Source organism: Orbicella faveolata, unplaced genomic scaffold (genome assembly GCF_042242905.1).
Source record: "Orbicella faveolata isolate gen_17 unplaced genomic scaffold, um_ofav_v1 contig_13, whole genome shotgun sequence".
Classification (NCBI taxonomy): domain Eukaryota; kingdom Metazoa; phylum Cnidaria; class Anthozoa; order Scleractinia; family Merulinidae; genus Orbicella; species Orbicella faveolata.
The window spans coordinates 28,153,731-28,172,508 of record NW_028301540.1 but is presented as its reverse complement, the minus strand read 5'-3'; the positions used below and the strand labels follow the sequence as shown (position 1 = coordinate 28,172,508).

At 36.4% G+C, this 18,778-nt stretch overlaps 1 protein-coding gene across 5 annotated transcripts in view; it reads right to left on the bottom strand.

Annotated features, from left to right (window-relative positions):
• The window catches only part of LOC110041004 (gamma-aminobutyric acid receptor subunit beta-2-like), a 39,891-nt gene extending 21,828 nt beyond the window's left edge, over positions 1-18,063 (bottom strand). For 2 of the 5 annotated variants that reach the window (XM_089285301.1, XM_089285302.1), the window contains exon 1: positions 2,516-3,239. In XM_089285301.1, coding sequence (XP_089141427.1) covers positions 2,516-2,530 — 15 coding nt within the window. In that variant the 5' untranslated portion in view covers positions 2,531-3,239. The other 3 variants (XM_089285305.1, XM_089285303.1, XM_089285304.1) reach the window with 3 other exon arrangements.
• Positions 18,064-18,778: the final 715 nt, after the last annotated feature.

The window sequence follows — 18,778 nt, the reverse complement described above, 5'->3', positions numbered from 1 at the left end:
TCCTTAATATTTGTGCCTTTTAAGAACCTTGGTCTACTGGGTTTGACAACTTCTCGAAATTTCAGCTTAACGGAAAAGCTGGGGTAAACCAAAGAAAATGGTGGACACGTACCTACACTTATTTTCTGAGTAAAATTATGTCCATTTCCGTATCTTCCGGTTAATTGTGATCATTCACTGGCTTAAGTACAGTGTGTGGTGAGTTTTTTATAATCTTGCAAGAAAAGTGGCATTGGTGTTTATTTTAATGTTTAATATTAAACTCTGCGTCACTTCGTTGAATGATTGAATGTTTTGCCGCGGGGATAATGAAAGTGTGGGAGTAAATTTGGTGCAAAATTTTTGTCCGGTTTTAAAGAGACGTGCATAGCGAAAGAATCAAAACTAACTTTTCAAGATGACACTCTAAACTCCGGGAATACATTTGCACCCCATTAATTTTCAGTGCCGTTGCCTAGCAAATATCGAACTAGTACTGTTGTATCAGTAAATCTAGCCTGAGTGAATATAGGTAAAAACATATAGGCGACTACAGGAAGCTTGTTCCGACAAACACGGAACCAACTTCGCCATTTATTTGGGTAAATTACAAATTGTGAAGTCAGCTAGCTGTATCAACCAAAAACAAACTTAAACTGACCTTTCCGTTGGGAATCGTTCAATTTATTTTTCTTTGACTTAAAATTACTCTTAGCGGGTTTCTTAAAAAATAGAAGGTGCATTGTTTAAGAGGAAACACAAAATCACTTATAAAAACACTCAAACTTAAGCTCCCGATATTTGCATATGTTGTAGTAAACTTTTACCAGTTGTAAATTATTGATAACTTAGAAATGTCGGTTAGAAATGTGGTTTCAAGGCAAGATCGGACGAACAACACAAAATATAATCTTCTCAAGGTTATTATTAGTAATGATTTGTTAACAATCTTACAACTATCAAACTGTTCTAAAATATTTTACGCCCGTGAAGTAAAACCGAAATTTAGGTAAAAAGAATCTTTGCGTAGGAGTACAAATTTTCAAGAGCTATATTCAAATGTTTTCTGTTCGTATTAGACAAGCTCTTCCTAATGTGATTCTTAGGCAATAGATCTTCCCTTGAGTCACGGCATAAATTCTGGTGGGTGAATGATTTTTTTTTTGCGGTTTCTTTTTTCTAAACCCTCTCACGTAACGCATCTCATTCGATCAAAAGCAACATTTTCCTTTCTTTTCAGAAATAATCCTTGAAATTTTTCCTTAGTGGTCAAGGAGACTTAGACATGTTGTCTCTTCATATGTAATTGGTTATCTTTAGAAAAGCAATGTTTGGTCGTTTTAGTCTCAACAAGAGACTAGACTTTTCGTTTCAATTTTTTGTTTACACTTAAATCCAATAATTATATTCGCGTTCATGACACAGTCGCTTATCGTTGAATTAAAGCTTTTAAATCCAGTGCTAATTTTTTAAAAGATATTAGAATTTACCTCCTAGAAAAAGTTTTGATAGTAGAATATTTCTACATTAAAGATAATTTTTACTAGCGTTGTAATTAACTTTCTCCAGCTGCTTCCAACAGTTCATCAGTTATTCACAAAACTAAGTAGGTTACAAACTTGTTCCTGGTTAAATACGTAAAATAGGCAATAACTTTGATCGATGTATAAAGCAATAAACCACGAAATAATGCTGTATCCACGCATATAATGTAAAGCTTAAAACAGCTTTCAACTTACGGATTTTTTCCTTCTTTCATTACTTTTGCAGTATATAGGAAAGGTTCAGGACAGATCCAGATCGTCAAAAGTAAACGCACTGAATGCTCAAATATCAGGGATTAGTAACGTTTGATCTTGGGAAAGACGATCACTAATGAGTAGGGCACCACTTTAACGCCAACTAAATGTGAAGAATTGTGGAGAAGTTCCGTTTTCTTTGTTTTGATTTCGCATTTGAATCTTCGTCATTACATGTTAACACTAATGAGGCTTTACCTTCCGTTAAGGATGTTGACCGATATGATGAGATTTCCTCAAGCCGTTCTACCGTAGATAATTAGGAATGCCCTGAATCTGAGGCTGAGAAAATTGGTTAACATTCAACTCGAGTCGAGGATTTTTGTCTTCCGCTCCCCAACAAGAACAATCTGACCTCATTTGCATATCCACGCAGGTCTTTAACTTCATCATTTATTCATCCCCAACATTGTATTGGCCAACTATGAATTACGGCAGACGCCAATCTGAGTAATCCCTTCAAAAATTGCCGTTTCATTGCAGAAGTTTGATATTTCCTTTAAAAATTGCCATTAATTACAAGAGCTGGGTAGTATTTCTACTTTCATACAATCAAGGGCAACTTATGAACCGGATGCAATTAAGGTGAAAGACAAAAAATAAGAGCTTAACATGAGGCGCATCACTCACCGTTGGCTCAGGAGGTAGAATATTGACAATTATCTGACCTCACACGAAAGCTGAATGCAAACTAATGCAGGATATAACGAAATGAAAGTCGCTACAAGTTATTGTACCTTAGTCAACATCATACTTCATTCTTCTTGTCTGCGTTTCTGAGTAGTCGGCAGTCCTGGTGCAAACCGTCGCAGATATATCCTGTTTCGACGAGAGCTTTCTTGTTTAATGTAAACAAACGCGAACGTTTGTCATTTCGTAAGTAATCAAGGTGGGTGGTATGGTTAAATGTAGATAAATAAATGATGAAACGTTTTTTAACACGTGCGGGTCTATCACGTATAAGACGATGCCGCGTTGCTTAGGGATAGACAACGTGAAATGCCAAGTGTTAGGCATCAGTAGCTACTAAGAAAACCTGACAGTATGCCTTTACTTCTTTGTGGCAGCTAATTACAGCGAATTTGGCGATTCTTTTGTCCAGTCACTAAAATTAAGTTTCTAAATAAAAAAGATGCAGTGGTCACTAAATTAAAGGGATGCAAATTTTGTTCATTTTCTATGTGTTGCGGGACGATTGTGTAGTGTATGTATGCTAAAACCACAAACCGCTCGAAGACAGGCTCGTTAAATTTTGTGCAAATTGGAATATTCGTTATCTGATCAAAATTCCAATACAAAACAAACACCACAGAGAGTTATATTTTGTCTTAAAATTTATCAAAGTATAATAAGTAAATACCCAGTTCGATTCAAGCAAGGAGTGATACTTTCCCACAACCCTACCTCGCACCTTGACCAAACACGTAAAGACTGATCGAATTCAAACTGTGTTAAAACAGCAGTGATCGAGGCGACCTATTTAAATCAAAACCAAAGAAGCCAAAATCAATGCACAATAGAAAAGTTCTATACGCTACGAAACCTCGTAGTATCAACTTGATGAAATATTTATTTCTTTTTGCGAAGTTGAGTGCCAAATTTCAAAAATGCCCAAGCTTGGCCTTTGGGATTTCTGGAGGTCCCTCGAAATGAAGCTTTTCACCAACCTTTCTATAGTTCCTAATTCTTTCAGATAACTGATAATCCAAAGAAAATTAGCAGAAAACTCTAGTTCACTGTAATCATCAAAACGTATTCCCTCCAGCTCAGCAATCAGTTTATTTAAGTTGTGACTGGGCATTCTCCACCGCCGTTTGGGTTATAGAGAGCTTTGGGCGCTATTGTTTCAGCGGGCGATTTTCAAAACGAGAAGCTTAATTACATGTCGATACGCATCATAATCCCTTGTTTTAACAAACAGCATTCTTTGACTACAAGGCAGGTGCTGGGATGCTTTTAACGCCAGATTCACATGTACTATGCTTGCAAGAAAGGAACTATTTTTGTTCATACGTGTCTGATTCGCGCCAAACTATTTTTGAACAAGATTTCATGCATCATGCATCATCCTTATTTAAAAAGTTTGACGCTATAATCCTTTATAATTCAATAACAAAATACGTTTGCCATGTAAGACTGCTTGTTAGAGATATTCCCACAAGGAATATATATATATTTGATATTTTTTACGTGGATATGCCACTAAGGGTTTGATAAAGATTGAATGGCTAGTCCCTACGTTTTACGGCCGAGGAAGTAGTAACAGCGGTTAATTACTAGTCAAGCACCTCCTTAAGAACAAAATTAAATACCATTCGAATCCGCCTCGCCGTCGAAGACATATTCGTATTAATCTGACGCTATGCACAGTCGGATACGCGACATATTTTAACAAGAACAAAAAAAAATAGTCTTAGAAACACACACTTAGCGTGCTTTTAAACAACATGCGAAAATTCCTCTTTCAATGCTGAGCATTGCGTTTGCTGTTTTGTCAAGTTTAGTCGGATTAAAATATTTATAGAATGGATACGTGTACGCCAAATCTCTCCTCTCACATCTCACCTGACCATAGACCGTGCTTTTAAGTCAAAGTAAAAACAAAATTTTGTAAGCGCAAGCTAAATCTAACTCCAAATTTTAAAGAGTTAAGGTGCTTTGCTTCCTTACCAAAACAAATTTATCATCAAATTTCAGGTACAGGATGTTACTCAAAGCAAGCTTTCTAACCCAACAAAACATTTTTTTCTTTCACGCCCTCAAATAAAAACGACTCTTAATGGCACGCCGGTAAGTACACCTTAATCATTCTTATATCTTACGAAAAACCTTTTTAAACCACGCACTAAAAGCTATAAAATAATTTTTACGTAAACGCTAATCGTACTGAAATCTGGGAAAGAAGAACCTTTCTTGTTCAAGTACTACATTACCTTGTATTGTTGTAACAACGGCCTCACGACGGAGACTGCCTTGAACTATACGGTCTGGTAGTCTTGGGTCTAGAACTCAGCGCTGAAAGATTTAGAAACATTTGCCACATAATCCAAATATATATAGCACTGATGGCGTCTAAGAGGTCCTAATGATTATAAATGAACTCACGTAGGGAACAGATGAAATGAAATCCGCTGTTTTCGCTATTAGCCAAATGATAACATAAGTGTACGTTATTTTTCTTAAACAAATTAAATCAGATAGAGCAAATTATTCGCCAGTAGCTACATTGAAAGATACAATTTCCATCCTGCTGGTTCTTGTTGGTAACATCTTTTAAGATCACTTACTGCCACAGACAATAAATAATTGAATGATTTCTACTTGTATTATTTTAGCGCGCCACTAGGGTTGTGATGTGAAAGATGGTTAAAACAACTGTAATTGATTAAGAAAGAACCGGAGTCTGTCTAAAAGCAAAAAACGATTGCGACAGTTACTTTACAAAGATGGGGCACGAAATAGTATGCCACGCAAGAGTTTGCCATTTTTAATTTACAAAGGCGGTTTTTCGCCAACGTGTCAAACTGTGGTGTTTAACTTAGCAACACGACGAAAATATATATATAAGAGATAACAGAGCCGGCAAAAAGAAGGCGATGTAGTGATCATCTAATTCAAAACATAATTACTAAGCTACAAAAGCTTCCGGGATGGCACGTTGCTGCCCAACAATTGAACACCAAATTTAAGATGATACTGCAAACACACTTAAGCTAATTTAATAACTACTACGAGCGGATAACAATGGTTTTTGCGGCGTTTGAGAAGTTTACGGCGGGTACTAAACTACTTTCTACAAATTGGATTAAATTTTAAAATGCTTTTGCGTATCTGTGAAACGAAAATTCGTTTGGACATAAACATTTTAACGAAAGTCGATATTACAGATCTTTACCATTACCTGACGTAAAGCACTGTAGTATCAGTAATTGCTAGTAAATCTTATTCCAAGTTCATGCTTAGAAATGCGTCTTTTCTCACGATAAAGCTACGCCTGTGGAGATTTTTTTCCAGAATAATCTCGGAGGAAACTTTAAAATTTCTGGAGAACAATAGCAGCAAATTATACTAATTTCGAGAATAATACTGGGAAATTTGTTAAACCATTTACGAAGGGTAAATTTGTCATGACGAAAATGACCTTGCGAATTCCGCTTTCCATATTCTAACAGATTATCGACAATATGTTTACGATTTAAAAAGAAACTGAAGTACTCTCACAGTTCACAATTCTTAACAAAATTCCGTATTTAATCGCTTTGATCCATATGGCTTAATATTTCAGGCCATGTTAAGGAAGGTAATGGAGGTGGCAAAAACTATAAGCAATTCTAGGTACCTGCTGGGTTTAAATAATGGAAGAATCTGTAGGCTTTCTGGTTATGATAAAATTGGTGGGTTAGATTTCGCGAATAATTTCTAAAACGTTAATAATGTACTGTTAATTCTATTATTTAAAGTGCCTATGAAGCGAAACACCCGCAACACCACGCGAGGTTCGCTAGAAGCAGAGATCAAATCCATAGGCAAGAGTTGGTATCAGTTAGAGAGGGTTGCACAGGACAGGAGGCTAAGCAGAGAGACTGTTGATGGCCTTTGCTCCTGAGAAGGAGTGAAGGGAGAATACCTGAAGCGAAATTTATTTCGACATAATTAAATAGTGCACTTTACACAGGCGCGAGAATAAATTTTTGAAGGAAATTGGCTCATGAGACTTTGCACACTTGTAAAATAAACAGTTTTTATCGCAGGTTTCTCAAACCTTGGAATTGTGTATTTCAAATTAACGATATATTTTCAAACTGCAACGAAACAATTTGAGTTAAACAACATAATACAGAAAACTAACAATACTTCAAATCAGTGGGAAGAATTCCCACTAAGTCTAACAATTCCTGGGGGTAAAATTAAATTGAAAAACGTTCATATGGACAAGGGAAAATGAAAACAAATTCACTTCAGCGCTATTCCTGTCCTAAAATCTCAGTTCTGAGTCTCCATTTGTTCTCCCCTTTTCCATATTACCAATAAATCAGCCCCATCGAACGACACAAAAAAAACCCTCAAGATTTAAACTCAATGCCAGATAGATCCTAGGTATTTAGCTGTGCTTCTTTTATATCTACACTGACATAATTCCAGTATTAGTCTCATTGTGATTGTGACATACGGTAATAGGTTCAGTTCACGTACGTGATGGTGATAATAACCATGCAAATCTGTGAGACAATTGAGTTTTTAGTTTTGACATTTTTTCACCATGATACCCATTGAATGAGGCTGGTATGGAGCACTACGATAAATAAAATTTTCTGAATTCGAAATGTCCGAAGAAGGACATTCCACTTGATTTGAAAACGTGCAAACTACCTCCCTGCTTTGTGAATCTGTGTATCAACATTTGAGCAGTTAAGTCGTTTTGTTCATTCTGACCTGGAGACGAAAATATCTGAAGCCCATGCGTGAAACTGTTTGACTGTTTATAACTTTGTCAATAGAGAAGTGAGAGCTGCCAAACTTCAAATTGCTTCTGAAATTTAACTAAGAAGAACCTGGTTTGACATGTACTGGTACTCGGTATTTGATGTTTCTAAGAAAACCGTACTTTGATAGGTATTAAGATTTTAAATTTTCTTGTTCCTATTCACCTTGATGCACTCATTCTAACATTTTTATGAGCTATCAACACTTTTTCATTGGTTTCGGTTAGTTTTGTTTCATTTTTGTGGTTTTCTGAAGGACTCAAAAATAGCGGAGTTAGGAAGGCGGCTTTCGGCATGCAATGACGTAATCACCATCTAATATGACGTAATCATAACATTTTGCTCACCTCAAAGGAAACAATTTCGAAGTCTTGTACACTCTCTAAGTTTCGTTATCATTGTTTCAAAGAAAATTTAGAAGAGAGGTTAGGGAGGGTGGGCGGAATTTTAACCCCCTTCCCTCGACTGAAGGAGCCTAGCCTAATCTGAATTAGAAAATTTCTATATTTTTAAATTCTAGCATCGCTTTGAAGATTGAGGAAGCCTTGAAATAAGCCTTGGTTCCATGTCAGAATTTTAGTATATCGAAATTGCCCTAGAGAGTTAATGAAAAATGTCCATACGGTAGTAGGATATATGACTAATTATTTGGTCTGACAGTGTTAGGGGCGTTGTGTTTACAACAAACGGAGGTTTGCTCTCGAGTGAAATTGACTTTATAACTGATGAAACATAGCCTTGAATGCCTGGGCCTGGACCCGGTAAATTCCACTAGTGAAGGTAATCAAATTATTCTGAGTGCAATCTAGAATAAATAAGCACAAGTCAATATTTCAAAGACAAAAAGTTGCACGAGCTCTTAGGGTGAGTGCAATTTGTAGTCTTTTAAAGAAATGATCAATGCTTCTATATCCCAAATTGCACTAGAAAAATCGTTTGATTATGTGCAAATTAATAACGCAAATGCAATTTAATTTCAACTTTCTACACTGTTTGGGATTAATCGACGTGCTCTCAGCCAATCAGCATGCTGAGATTTTTGCATGTTTATTATTAGGACCTATTAGGCATAATTCAGGTTGCAAGAATACCAATTTCTAAAAATGATGTTTTGGCGACAATGTGCAACATGATGAATGCAGTTACTTAAAAGACACTGTTGAAAGTTATGTTGTTTACTGGTCTCTGAAAATTTGGTATTGAGAGATAAATAGAGGATATTACACGGTGGCGAGAAGATATGAATTTTATGTTCTCGTGGCAAGAACAATATCTCACTCGTTCGCTTCGCTTACTCGTGAGATATTGTTCTTGCCACGAGAACATAAAATTCATATCTTCGAGCCAACGTGTAATGTTCTTTTTATTATATGGAGAAACCAATTCAACAAAAGCAAAAGGCGGGAATCGTGACTTCATTGAACGATACGACACTCACAAAGGTGACATACGGAAAATACGTCACTCGGGTCCCGGATGAAGTGGCGTATGGAATCTACGAGTGGTTTAGTTCCCAGTAAAACACTCTTCTCCATATAAAAAGGGGTTTTGCGGCTCGTGGTTTGCATATTCCATATCGTCATTTCAGCTGTCACGTTTTAATTAAGTTCAAGTTGCGAAATCCATCGCGGTAGCAAAAACAGTCTTGAATCGGCAGGTCTAAAGTTTGCCATGCTGCGAAAGTTTCAGTTCAAATTTAGGATGGCTTGGGTGATAATTGAAAGCTAAACATTTATCTTTTAAACACTAACCAGTAATTAAAAGAATATCCTAATGAGGCACTTAAAAATACTTCTCATACTAATAATTTAGCTCCATCTCGCGTGTAAGTTTTATTTATCCATCATATTAAAATTAAAGGCATCTGAAAATATTCGTCAGGAGTCTGACAGAAATCAGAAGTTAACGCTTCCTTCGTTGAGCTAAACATTCGACAATGAAACAATAATATAAATTTATGACACAACATACATGTGTGCCATTTAAAAGTGTTTCTCGTACAATAGGGAAGTTATTCCAAAGTCTCACATTATCCATAATGTTTTTAAACTCAGAAGATGTTTCCCTTCTCTTGGAGCGGAAGAATGCTCATAGCATGTTTTCGTTTGAAAAGCAATTTTCATCTCAGATTTTGTCAGTTATCAGCACTACCGAGTAGGGCTTTTCGGCCATCAAAATGTCCCTGTAGCTTTAGCGTACTCAGTTGTATAATTTACCTACCAGCCAATTATAAGGTAATGCCGCAGAGCGACTCGTAATGCATCGGCCGGATCGTCTCCAGATTTCTTTCGGCATCAAGGAAGGGCAAAAATACTTTCTGACCAATTTCTTGCTTGGTATATCCGACAGTACATGTACAGGAGTGTATCTTCACGTTGTCGAAATTCAAATGCGTTATTTTAAACATGCACGCGGCGCAGATGAAAGGTTTACGCGATAACTTATATGAATTAATTTTTGACATCTTTGCGTCATCTTCATGATGATTTACCTCTGCTGGACCAATCATGATGCATTAATAGAGAAACCAAAGGTGCCGCATACCGTCAAATCTCGCTCGCGCTGTTTAGTTGTTTGAGTGGTTGATAAGTTTGAAATCCTAAAAAATGTTTCTAAATACATAACGGTTGACATACAACTTTTTTTTTCAGTGACAGCGACATCATGCACGTACATTCCATCTTAGGAGACCCAGAGCTGATTGCAGTATTCCTTTAGCGAGGCATGTACTCTAAAACAAATTAAACGGCAGAAAAGTTGCAAAATGTTGCATCTCCAGGCCAAATCGATTATTTAAAAACAAAAGACATAATAAAACTAGAACGTGGGTGTAAGGAAAAATGAATGAATGTTGTTTGTTTCTTCTCTTGGGTTAATTAACTCCAGAAATGATTTCTTTTTTCTTCAAGTGTTTATATTCCCCTTGAAAAAAACCGGGCGTGCTAAAAGGGAAAGCTAAAAACTGGTATATCATAAACATTTCAGGGTTGTACCTTGAGAGTAGGGTGCCAAAATAGAGCTTTTATAAGTTCTGCAAACCTTCTAACTACAAATATTAGGCGCGCGGTAGATAACAGCAAGAATATCATCATTAATATTAAGGATGTATTCACGAGAACCTTATATTTAATCCTTTCTTTTAAAAAAACACCTGCAATAACTAGATTGTTTGGTTAAAAAAAAAGTAAACAAAAAGCATATTTTCAAAGTTTTAAACAAAAGCAGGAAGATGAGTTTTCAAAAATTCATTTCCTTGGTGTGAAGCCAGGTAGCTCAATGAGAACCAATATTTATTAATTCTGGAAACTTCAAAATATTATTGTGTAAGGTGGGGTTCCTTTTAACCAATCCAGTTTCGAATTTAGTCAGTGCACGACGACAAGGAGCCTGGGATTGACTTATTTTATTAATAATAAAATCACAAAAAAGTTCTCTCAAATGGAAAAATCTAAAGCCAACTTTAATTTCCGATCTGGACGATACACCTTCGGACGTAAATTGTTTGGATTCAAATCTAAGATTGGCTTGGCTATAAATGGAACGGGCAATCTTATTTCCGGTCGCAAAATCCGGATTTACCTTGGTTAAAAGGAACGGTACCTATAATGTTGTCTATTTGCAGTTTATGGTCCGAATTTCTGCAGACCTCAATTGCTGTCACATTTCGTTCACAGCGCATAGTTCTAAGCCGATAGCGCTTAGGAAACGAGCTTTCGACTTCAAGAACATCTTGAACCGTTTCCATTCGTAATTTTGTTTGGTGCATTACCTATTGATATTAATGAAGAAACTCTCGAGTCGCCGAAAGTTAATTATTTGTTCACGGCGCCTTTTATGTTCTTAAACTACATGGTTATAATTGGGAATCCCGTTTCCCCTTATCGAATAATAGCGTTAATATTTCTTACGAATTAAATACACAAAATAAATCTCTCTTGCCAACCCAAAACGTTCAGAGAATCTGCAGCTTGACATTTATCTAAAAGTATGATTCAAGTATCGCCATGAAATTCTTAGTCAAGGCACTGAGCTAGTTTGCTCATTTGTCCGAACAAAGTGAGTGTTGTTTGACTCGTATTAGATTATGTATACGTTTATAGATTATAAATTTAGTTTAGCAAACGTGTGCATGCAAATGTTGCAAAATAGTTAACGTGAGAAAAACAAGATAAATATTCAACTCTGTATTTCTCTTAAAAACGCTAAATTCACCAACGTTTGGACGAAGAAAGACGTGCAGTAAAGTAGTAGCTATAGAGAACCCGCTTTATTTTGTAGGTAACTTTAGAATGCATCATTTAAAGCAGATAAAACGCTTTCGTACGTTCAAATTTGGCACTGTAACGAAAATGGTTCATATTCTTAACATTTGTTACATTCGTTTGTAAATTAGGTGAATTTCTAAATTCCAGAAGTAATTTTAAACGATGACGTTGCAAAGATGGTGCCATTCCATTCAGGTCTCTTTGAACCACTTGTTATTCTCTGCCGCCATGGTCCATTCAGTACCATGGACTTATTCCGGTTCTAACACAAAGCTAACTTGGTAAGATTTGTCTTTTCATTCATCGGAAATTTAAACTTAGACTCCGTCCGTACTACGCCGGAGGAATTTAAAAATGTAACAATTTAATCACCGGTCATTTTGGATTTGTGTTTGAGGAAAACTCGGTCAGGGAAATCATGTGATTATCGTGACGCAATCGTTTTCGAAAAGCTCCGTTTTCAAAATTGTTTTCCGTCCACACGAAAACGAAAAGCCGGCGTTTTTAAATTCCTCCGGTTTGAAGAGCGTTTTCAAAAAGCTCCGTTATGCGTGACGGATCAGTGTGGACGGTAGGCCTAACAGTAGAACTAAAGCTGCGTTTTCAAATTTCTCCGGCGTAGTGTAGATGGGGCCTTAAGGAAAGCTTATGTCACCTTACTGAAAAGTGTGTATGCGTGCGTGTGCATGCCTTTTCGTAATGACCAGAATTTCAAGTGGCCGGAATTAGAGTCACAAAAGAGAACCGCTATTTACCATATTACAAGACTTGAAGAAAAGCTGTTGAGCTCTCGCGGATTATTTGAATGTTGTGGCAAAAAAGGGACAACTTTAAAATCATCGTAGTTTTCCTGCTATGAAAATACATCTTCAGTCGTCTTTAGCACCACATACTGCAGTGAATATGATATGAAAGCTCAGTCTCATTTCATAATTATCGCAGAAATATATAAATGAGGTTCCTTTATCCACCAACTTTGGAGCTTAGCTCCATCGAATGTTTCCGAAGGTCTCTTGCATTTTCAGAGCATTTTCTTTTGAGAAATTATAACCTGGAATTCTTGCAGGTAAATTTTGAAAATATTCTACCCATTACGTGCACGTTTTCAAAAAACAGTCTGAGTTGCCTTAAGCCTCTCCATCAAAGCGAGGCCTGGTGCACACCCATTCATATGAAAATAAGTTTAATTTGCATGTAAATGTAAATCTCATTTTCATATGAAAGGATGAGCACCAAGACTCGCTTTGAGAAAGAGGCTAAAGGTAATTCGGAAATGGCCTATTGAAAAGTTGTCTATCAAATATTTTCTTTTTAGCTTTACCATTACAGTTTGTGCTTTTTTGCACCTATGGACTTTAAACTGATGAGTCCGGCTTGCATAAAATTCATTCAAGGCAAACTGATCACCAGAAAAAAGAAACATCGCTTGGTCCTCAGCTGGTAATGCCACCAAATATTACTAATTTGAGCTAGGTAAACTGAACTGTTTTCCTTCACAAAGGTTATAATAAATTAATCCAAATGGCAGAAGATTACCTGCTGAATATTTTCGACAGGATTTAAAACTTTTTCTGAATAATTTCATCTTTCGTCTTCTGTTTGTCATGAAGTCATACAGTGCTTTCAGACAAGAAAAAAATGTTTCCTGCAACATATGGCAAACTGATGCAAAATGATTTAACGCACAATTCTGATGATTTTAAGTTGATATTATTATATATTTACTTTATAATTACGGTCAACAAAACCACAAACTTAAGTCCTCTTCGCAATACACGAAATTATGTTTGTTTTGCAAAAAACAAATCTGGCAACACGAAGTCATTTTTAGTGCGTAGGAGTTTTCTTTTTTTTTTTTACCTATTAAAATTTTCGCCAGTGCCACCAAACTTCAAAGTTGCTGTCGATTAGTTTTGGAGACCGTGAATTTTTTTCTCAGCTGAGGAAATCATTTGTTCCTTGATACCTCTCCTTCCTCTCCTTCCTCATTTTGAAACGAATTATAGTAATCGTGCCTGACAGTATCATTTGTATTATAAGTGCAAACAGAATTACAAAAACGAAATTATTTTTCATCCATATCGTAGTGTGAACAGGGCTTTGATCGCCGGCAATTTGACTCACCTTCGAATTCAAGTGACAAGCTTCCCTTGTTCGAAAGAAGTTGTCAAAAAATCGTTCCATCAGCTGTAATTAAAAGATTTCCTCACCAACGGACTCAACCAAATTCAAGACATCCACTCTCGATTTGAGCTCTGGCGAAATCAAGGAAACTGGTACGAAGTCACATTTATAACCATCTTTGGGGGAAAAAAATGCTTGAGACTTCAATTCAACAAACACGTTTCCATCACAAATGTGTTTATAAATCTAGTTAATTTATTCTGTGTTGACAAGATTCATGAGTGGCTTCTACATATCTGACAGTTTCCATTATTAATTGATTTTGATGGCAACTAGATGCTCCAAAGGCGGAGTAAAGCTCTTAAGAAAAGATGTTTTCATCACAAAAGTATCTTTAAAGTTTTAAGAAGCAATTTGCTACTTTCTGCGCGGCTTCCGTGTTTTTTCATCGTTAACCATTTCGAAAACTGCACTGGATACTTAGAAAAAAGCGGTAAAGCTCTCACACGAAGAAGCTGAACATTTTTACATTACAAATGTGTCAGGTTTAATATAAACTATAGTGTTGTTTTCAGTTATGGTAAAAGCTAGTGCAAAAATGCGGGTTTCTTAAGTAATTCGATAAATACATTTTTTCTGATACTTTTGTGTAAAAGATTTTGTCCTAGTATATTTTAGACACGTGCGTCGAGAAGATATTTCAAAAAAATACATTAAACATTTAGTGCAGTCAGGAAGAAACGTAAAGTGGAACCCCACTAAACGAAGAAAGAGATTACTCAGGTTATAGTATAATTGTAAACATAATACGTCATTGACTTCTTGTTGAAGAAAACATACTGTTAGTTTAAGAAAGATATTTTTACAATTAAAGCAATGTTTAAGTTACTCTGTGCAACATTTCTCAAATCAGTTCTCTAACAATAACAAACCTGCCAACCTCCAAAAGAGAAAAGACACGGACTGGATCGCCTCTTGCACCAAAAACTGAACTAGCTAGAGACTGTATGAAAAGTTATTTGACGTCATTAGTCAATCCAAATAATAGAAAGAGTTGTTGGGCATCTTTGAATTGTCAGTGGTAGAATGATCGTTGCCCCAGTTGCCTGCAGGTTATGCGAAAGGTTTTTAGTTGAAGGAAGGTCATAGAAAAGCTGAACACTGGTTTAGTAATCTGCCTTGACTGCGGACTATTAGAGAGGTTTTGAGCTAAAGCAAAATTTTAGCAAAGTTGGAAATTAGGACATTTCCTAGACTGTGTGACTTACAGGAGGAATTCCTTTCCCAACCACCTTCTTACTAAGATCCGGTCTACGACTACAACTACAACCTTAGTGGTGCTTCGCAACTAACTACAAGATAGAAAGAAGTGATTCACAGTCGTGAATGTCCAAAATCTACCTTCTGATCCGAATCTTCTGTCTACGATACACTTACTAAACTAGACAAATTAACTCTAGGTGGTGGTCTCGGATATGTAAACAAAGGACGTCAGCGTCAATATCTTTATTGCTGATGGTTAAGGTGGGACTTAACCTAAAAACACACCATGTTTCAAACATTTTCTCGTGGCTAAGAGTTAAGTCCAAACCATGGCAAAGTATACATTTTTAAAAAGTTCAAAGACCAAAGATCATGAAAAAAATATTTGTGCACCCTATAACTGTATTGTAACCTGACACCGGCTGATTAAATCTTCCACCTGCTGGGAAATGCCAGGGCTTACTTGAGAAAAGATAACTCCTACAAGAACTGATCAAAAGGAATAATTCTTACATTTCACAAAAGAAGACAAAATAGCTTGCTGGGATAAGCATGGAGATTTTTGAAAAGTTAAAAACACGTGAAATGACGACCAGTCAAATCTAATACAGAAAATCTAGCATATGTTTCAATACATAACTTCGACAGAATGCACTGGATGGAAAAGCTCTATGCTTATCCCACAGAACGTACTCAGAACGACAAATCTTGAAAATTGTAGCTCAATAGAATAAATCGTTTTCAAGATATCTTTTCTAGAAGGCGAAAATAACTCGTTTTGAGAAAACGAGCTTTAAATTCACAGTAACAGTACTTGTCAAAATAAAACTTGAATACCTTAAGATTAGAGTTCCGTAAAAAACAAAACTTCGAATTTCTTTCAGAATTTTAGGTTAAGTCCCGCCTTAAATGTGCGTCCTGTATCGGTCTTATGACAAGCACGGTCAAGGTTACTAAATATAATTTGCAATGTGAAATAAGGTCAGTAAACATGTACAATAGACCTCTTTAGCTTGGGCGGTTTGTTTTCCCATTGTAGCCCACGTGATATTCGCTAGAGAATTTTTCTTTCATCCATTTTAACATTATTTATTCATATACATGCGACTATTTAAAAATTTGAAAGCAAGAATTCTCAAGAGTATCATCACGTGGTCTGCAATGGGAAAACAAACCGCCCAAGCTAAAGAGGTCTATCGTGCAACTCTGATTACGAAACAGTAAAAAACGAATTTCACTTCGTAACATGTATTCACTTTATCTGTTTCAAATGCTTCGAGTAATAAAACCATGAAGTCGAGACCGAGATCAGCCAATGTCGGACCTAGACCCCACTTGGCTGAACTGCACGGCAATGGTTGCAAAAAGGCTATCGCCGATTTTCGTGCAGATAATTATAGATTTCAAAAACTTATACAATAAATATCACTTAATCTCCTAGCTGTGGATTGGAAACCGAGATAGATTAAATTTTATTTTCAAATATTATTGTCGGGAAACGCCATCGGCTGAAAACCGTCATTTTTGACAAGTTCTGGGCTACCCATACGAATGGCTGTCAAATCATTGACACAGTTAATGCTTCTGTTCGTCTTTTTCGCATGTAATTAAAATTCAGGATAAAACGGGTTTTTTTTTGCGCAATAGCATTAAACACTTTCGCGCACTTTCGCTTGACAAGTGAATAATTTGAATTCTAACCAGCGCCTTTTACAATTCCTAGCTGTATAGATAACATTTTGAACCACATTTGATAGGATTAATTAACACACTGACCAGCGAAAAAGACCAAACAAGGTAGTATCCTTCAGGTTCTCCACGGAGAGATTAAAAAATGAACACTACTTCCTCGTACTGATGAAATGATAAAGCGGTTTTAATTTCAATTTTTTACAAACGCACATTTAAATTTGTCTAGCAAAGGAAAATTTTGCATGAAACCTTAATATTGGTTAAGTTAATTTCTGTAACTCTCAAGTTAGCAAGGCTGAACTTTGCAGAACGAATTTTTGGAAAAACCTCAACGTTGTATAGCACCATAGTTGCAGGCGTTTCAAAAGGTGATTTCTTCACGGCTGCATTTACCTTTCATTGTTATTGTGTGCTCAGAATTATCAAATGCTTCTTTGTGCCTCCGGGCTTAAACCTTCGAAAACTGGGTTACATCTATACGTAAAGGGGTGGCGAATGGTCGTTCAAAATCTCTGTGTCTAGCAAAAATTTTCGTCGAATTTCACGGGTCTCGCAGTGTTACTTTTTAGCGGTTATATGAGTCTCACAGTTTCGATTTTTTCACCAAGCCGTCTCGAAGTCTCGATTTTATTCAAGGCTAAGAAAGTCTCGAAGTAGCGACTTGTTTGCTGCTTTTTTATGAGCTTAAATGACGTCTGAACATCTCAGACCCTGAGTGTCTCGAGCTCGTGTTTAAACGCTTTGAAGTCTCGGTTTCGCTATTGATGACTGAAGAAGTCTACATGTCTTGGGCTCGCAAAGAAAAACACTAGTCTCGCCTTCTTTTCTCACATTTACCAGTCACCATCCCTACGTAACTGCGGTCTTGATGTAACAAAACGTTGTTAAGCTTACCTTGTCAACTTTAAAGATCTTCGACTTCAGTTTTCCCCAAAAAGTATGATGTGGGCCCAGTTTAATCAGTGTGTGGATTTTTCGGTCGTCTTAAAGTGCAACGCTTTTAGCTGAACAGGAAAACAGCCAGTTATGTTAGTCTTCTTGTCGACGGTCCAGACTCAAACAGGAAGTTTGATCTAATTTTAAAAAGCGCTTTCTTTTTGCTTTGTCAACCACGCTCTTCATTTTATAGGCTGTTTAGTATGACCCGCTAGGTGCTTCACAAACAGTTCAGACAATTTAATTACAACTTCCCTTAAAGAGTGACGCGGATGATGCTAAATTTACACAAAAGCGGTCGTGTTGTCAAATTTTAACGCCTCCGCTGCCTGTGGGGTATAGTGTCAAAACGGTAGATAAGTTAACATCACATTGGTAAATGTTGCACTCTCGAAAACACCTGGGTTGTCACAATCGAAACTATGTAGAAAAATAGAAATTTTTAATCAACTCACCTAGTCTCTTGCTTTTTGTTTCCTTAGATTGTATCCTCAAAGGTTTGTTCTCTCTATTGTCCATATTACAAGTATATCTTTTAAACTTCAGTTCCCTTTTCAAATTATTTGCTTTGTATAACTAGAACGTATATATTTTTATGCATAAATATTGCCGAAAATTCTTTTTTTCCAGAGGTAGAGTTATAATTATTATTTCGCGATCACACTCACGGAAAACACGATTCACTCTCACGAAAAACGACGAACGTCGGCGAATGGAGCGGCCTCAGTACTGCGACACTCTTAACTACACATGTGACTACGGTATTTCAAATTGTTTAAATATGTATATATAAATAAATGATGTAGTGTTTTTTATTATTTTTAAATTTTATTGTAGATTTTTAATACTTGTATAGTTTTAGGTTATTTATTGTTGTAATGCGCTTTTGATCACCTGGTATGTTAAAAAGCGCACTATAAATCAATAATAATGATTAAGTTTAATAGCTACGGGCTAAGTAGGGACATAAAGCAATAAGGAACCCTATACATATACGACAACTACGGCGAGGACGACGCCTAGTAGAAAATGTGTTTCTATTTTACTTTGGAATTCCGCATTATTTGGAACTATCCAGTGTGTCTGTTGGTATTAAAACTTGCCCTGCTGAATATGCTACGAATGCGTTCAATTCCAAATAGAAATACGACAAATCAGCGGTTGTGGTTTACGTTCTCCAAACAACGCAGAATTTGGTCATTTCACGATGTTGTTTTGCAGAGGACGGCAAAGAAAT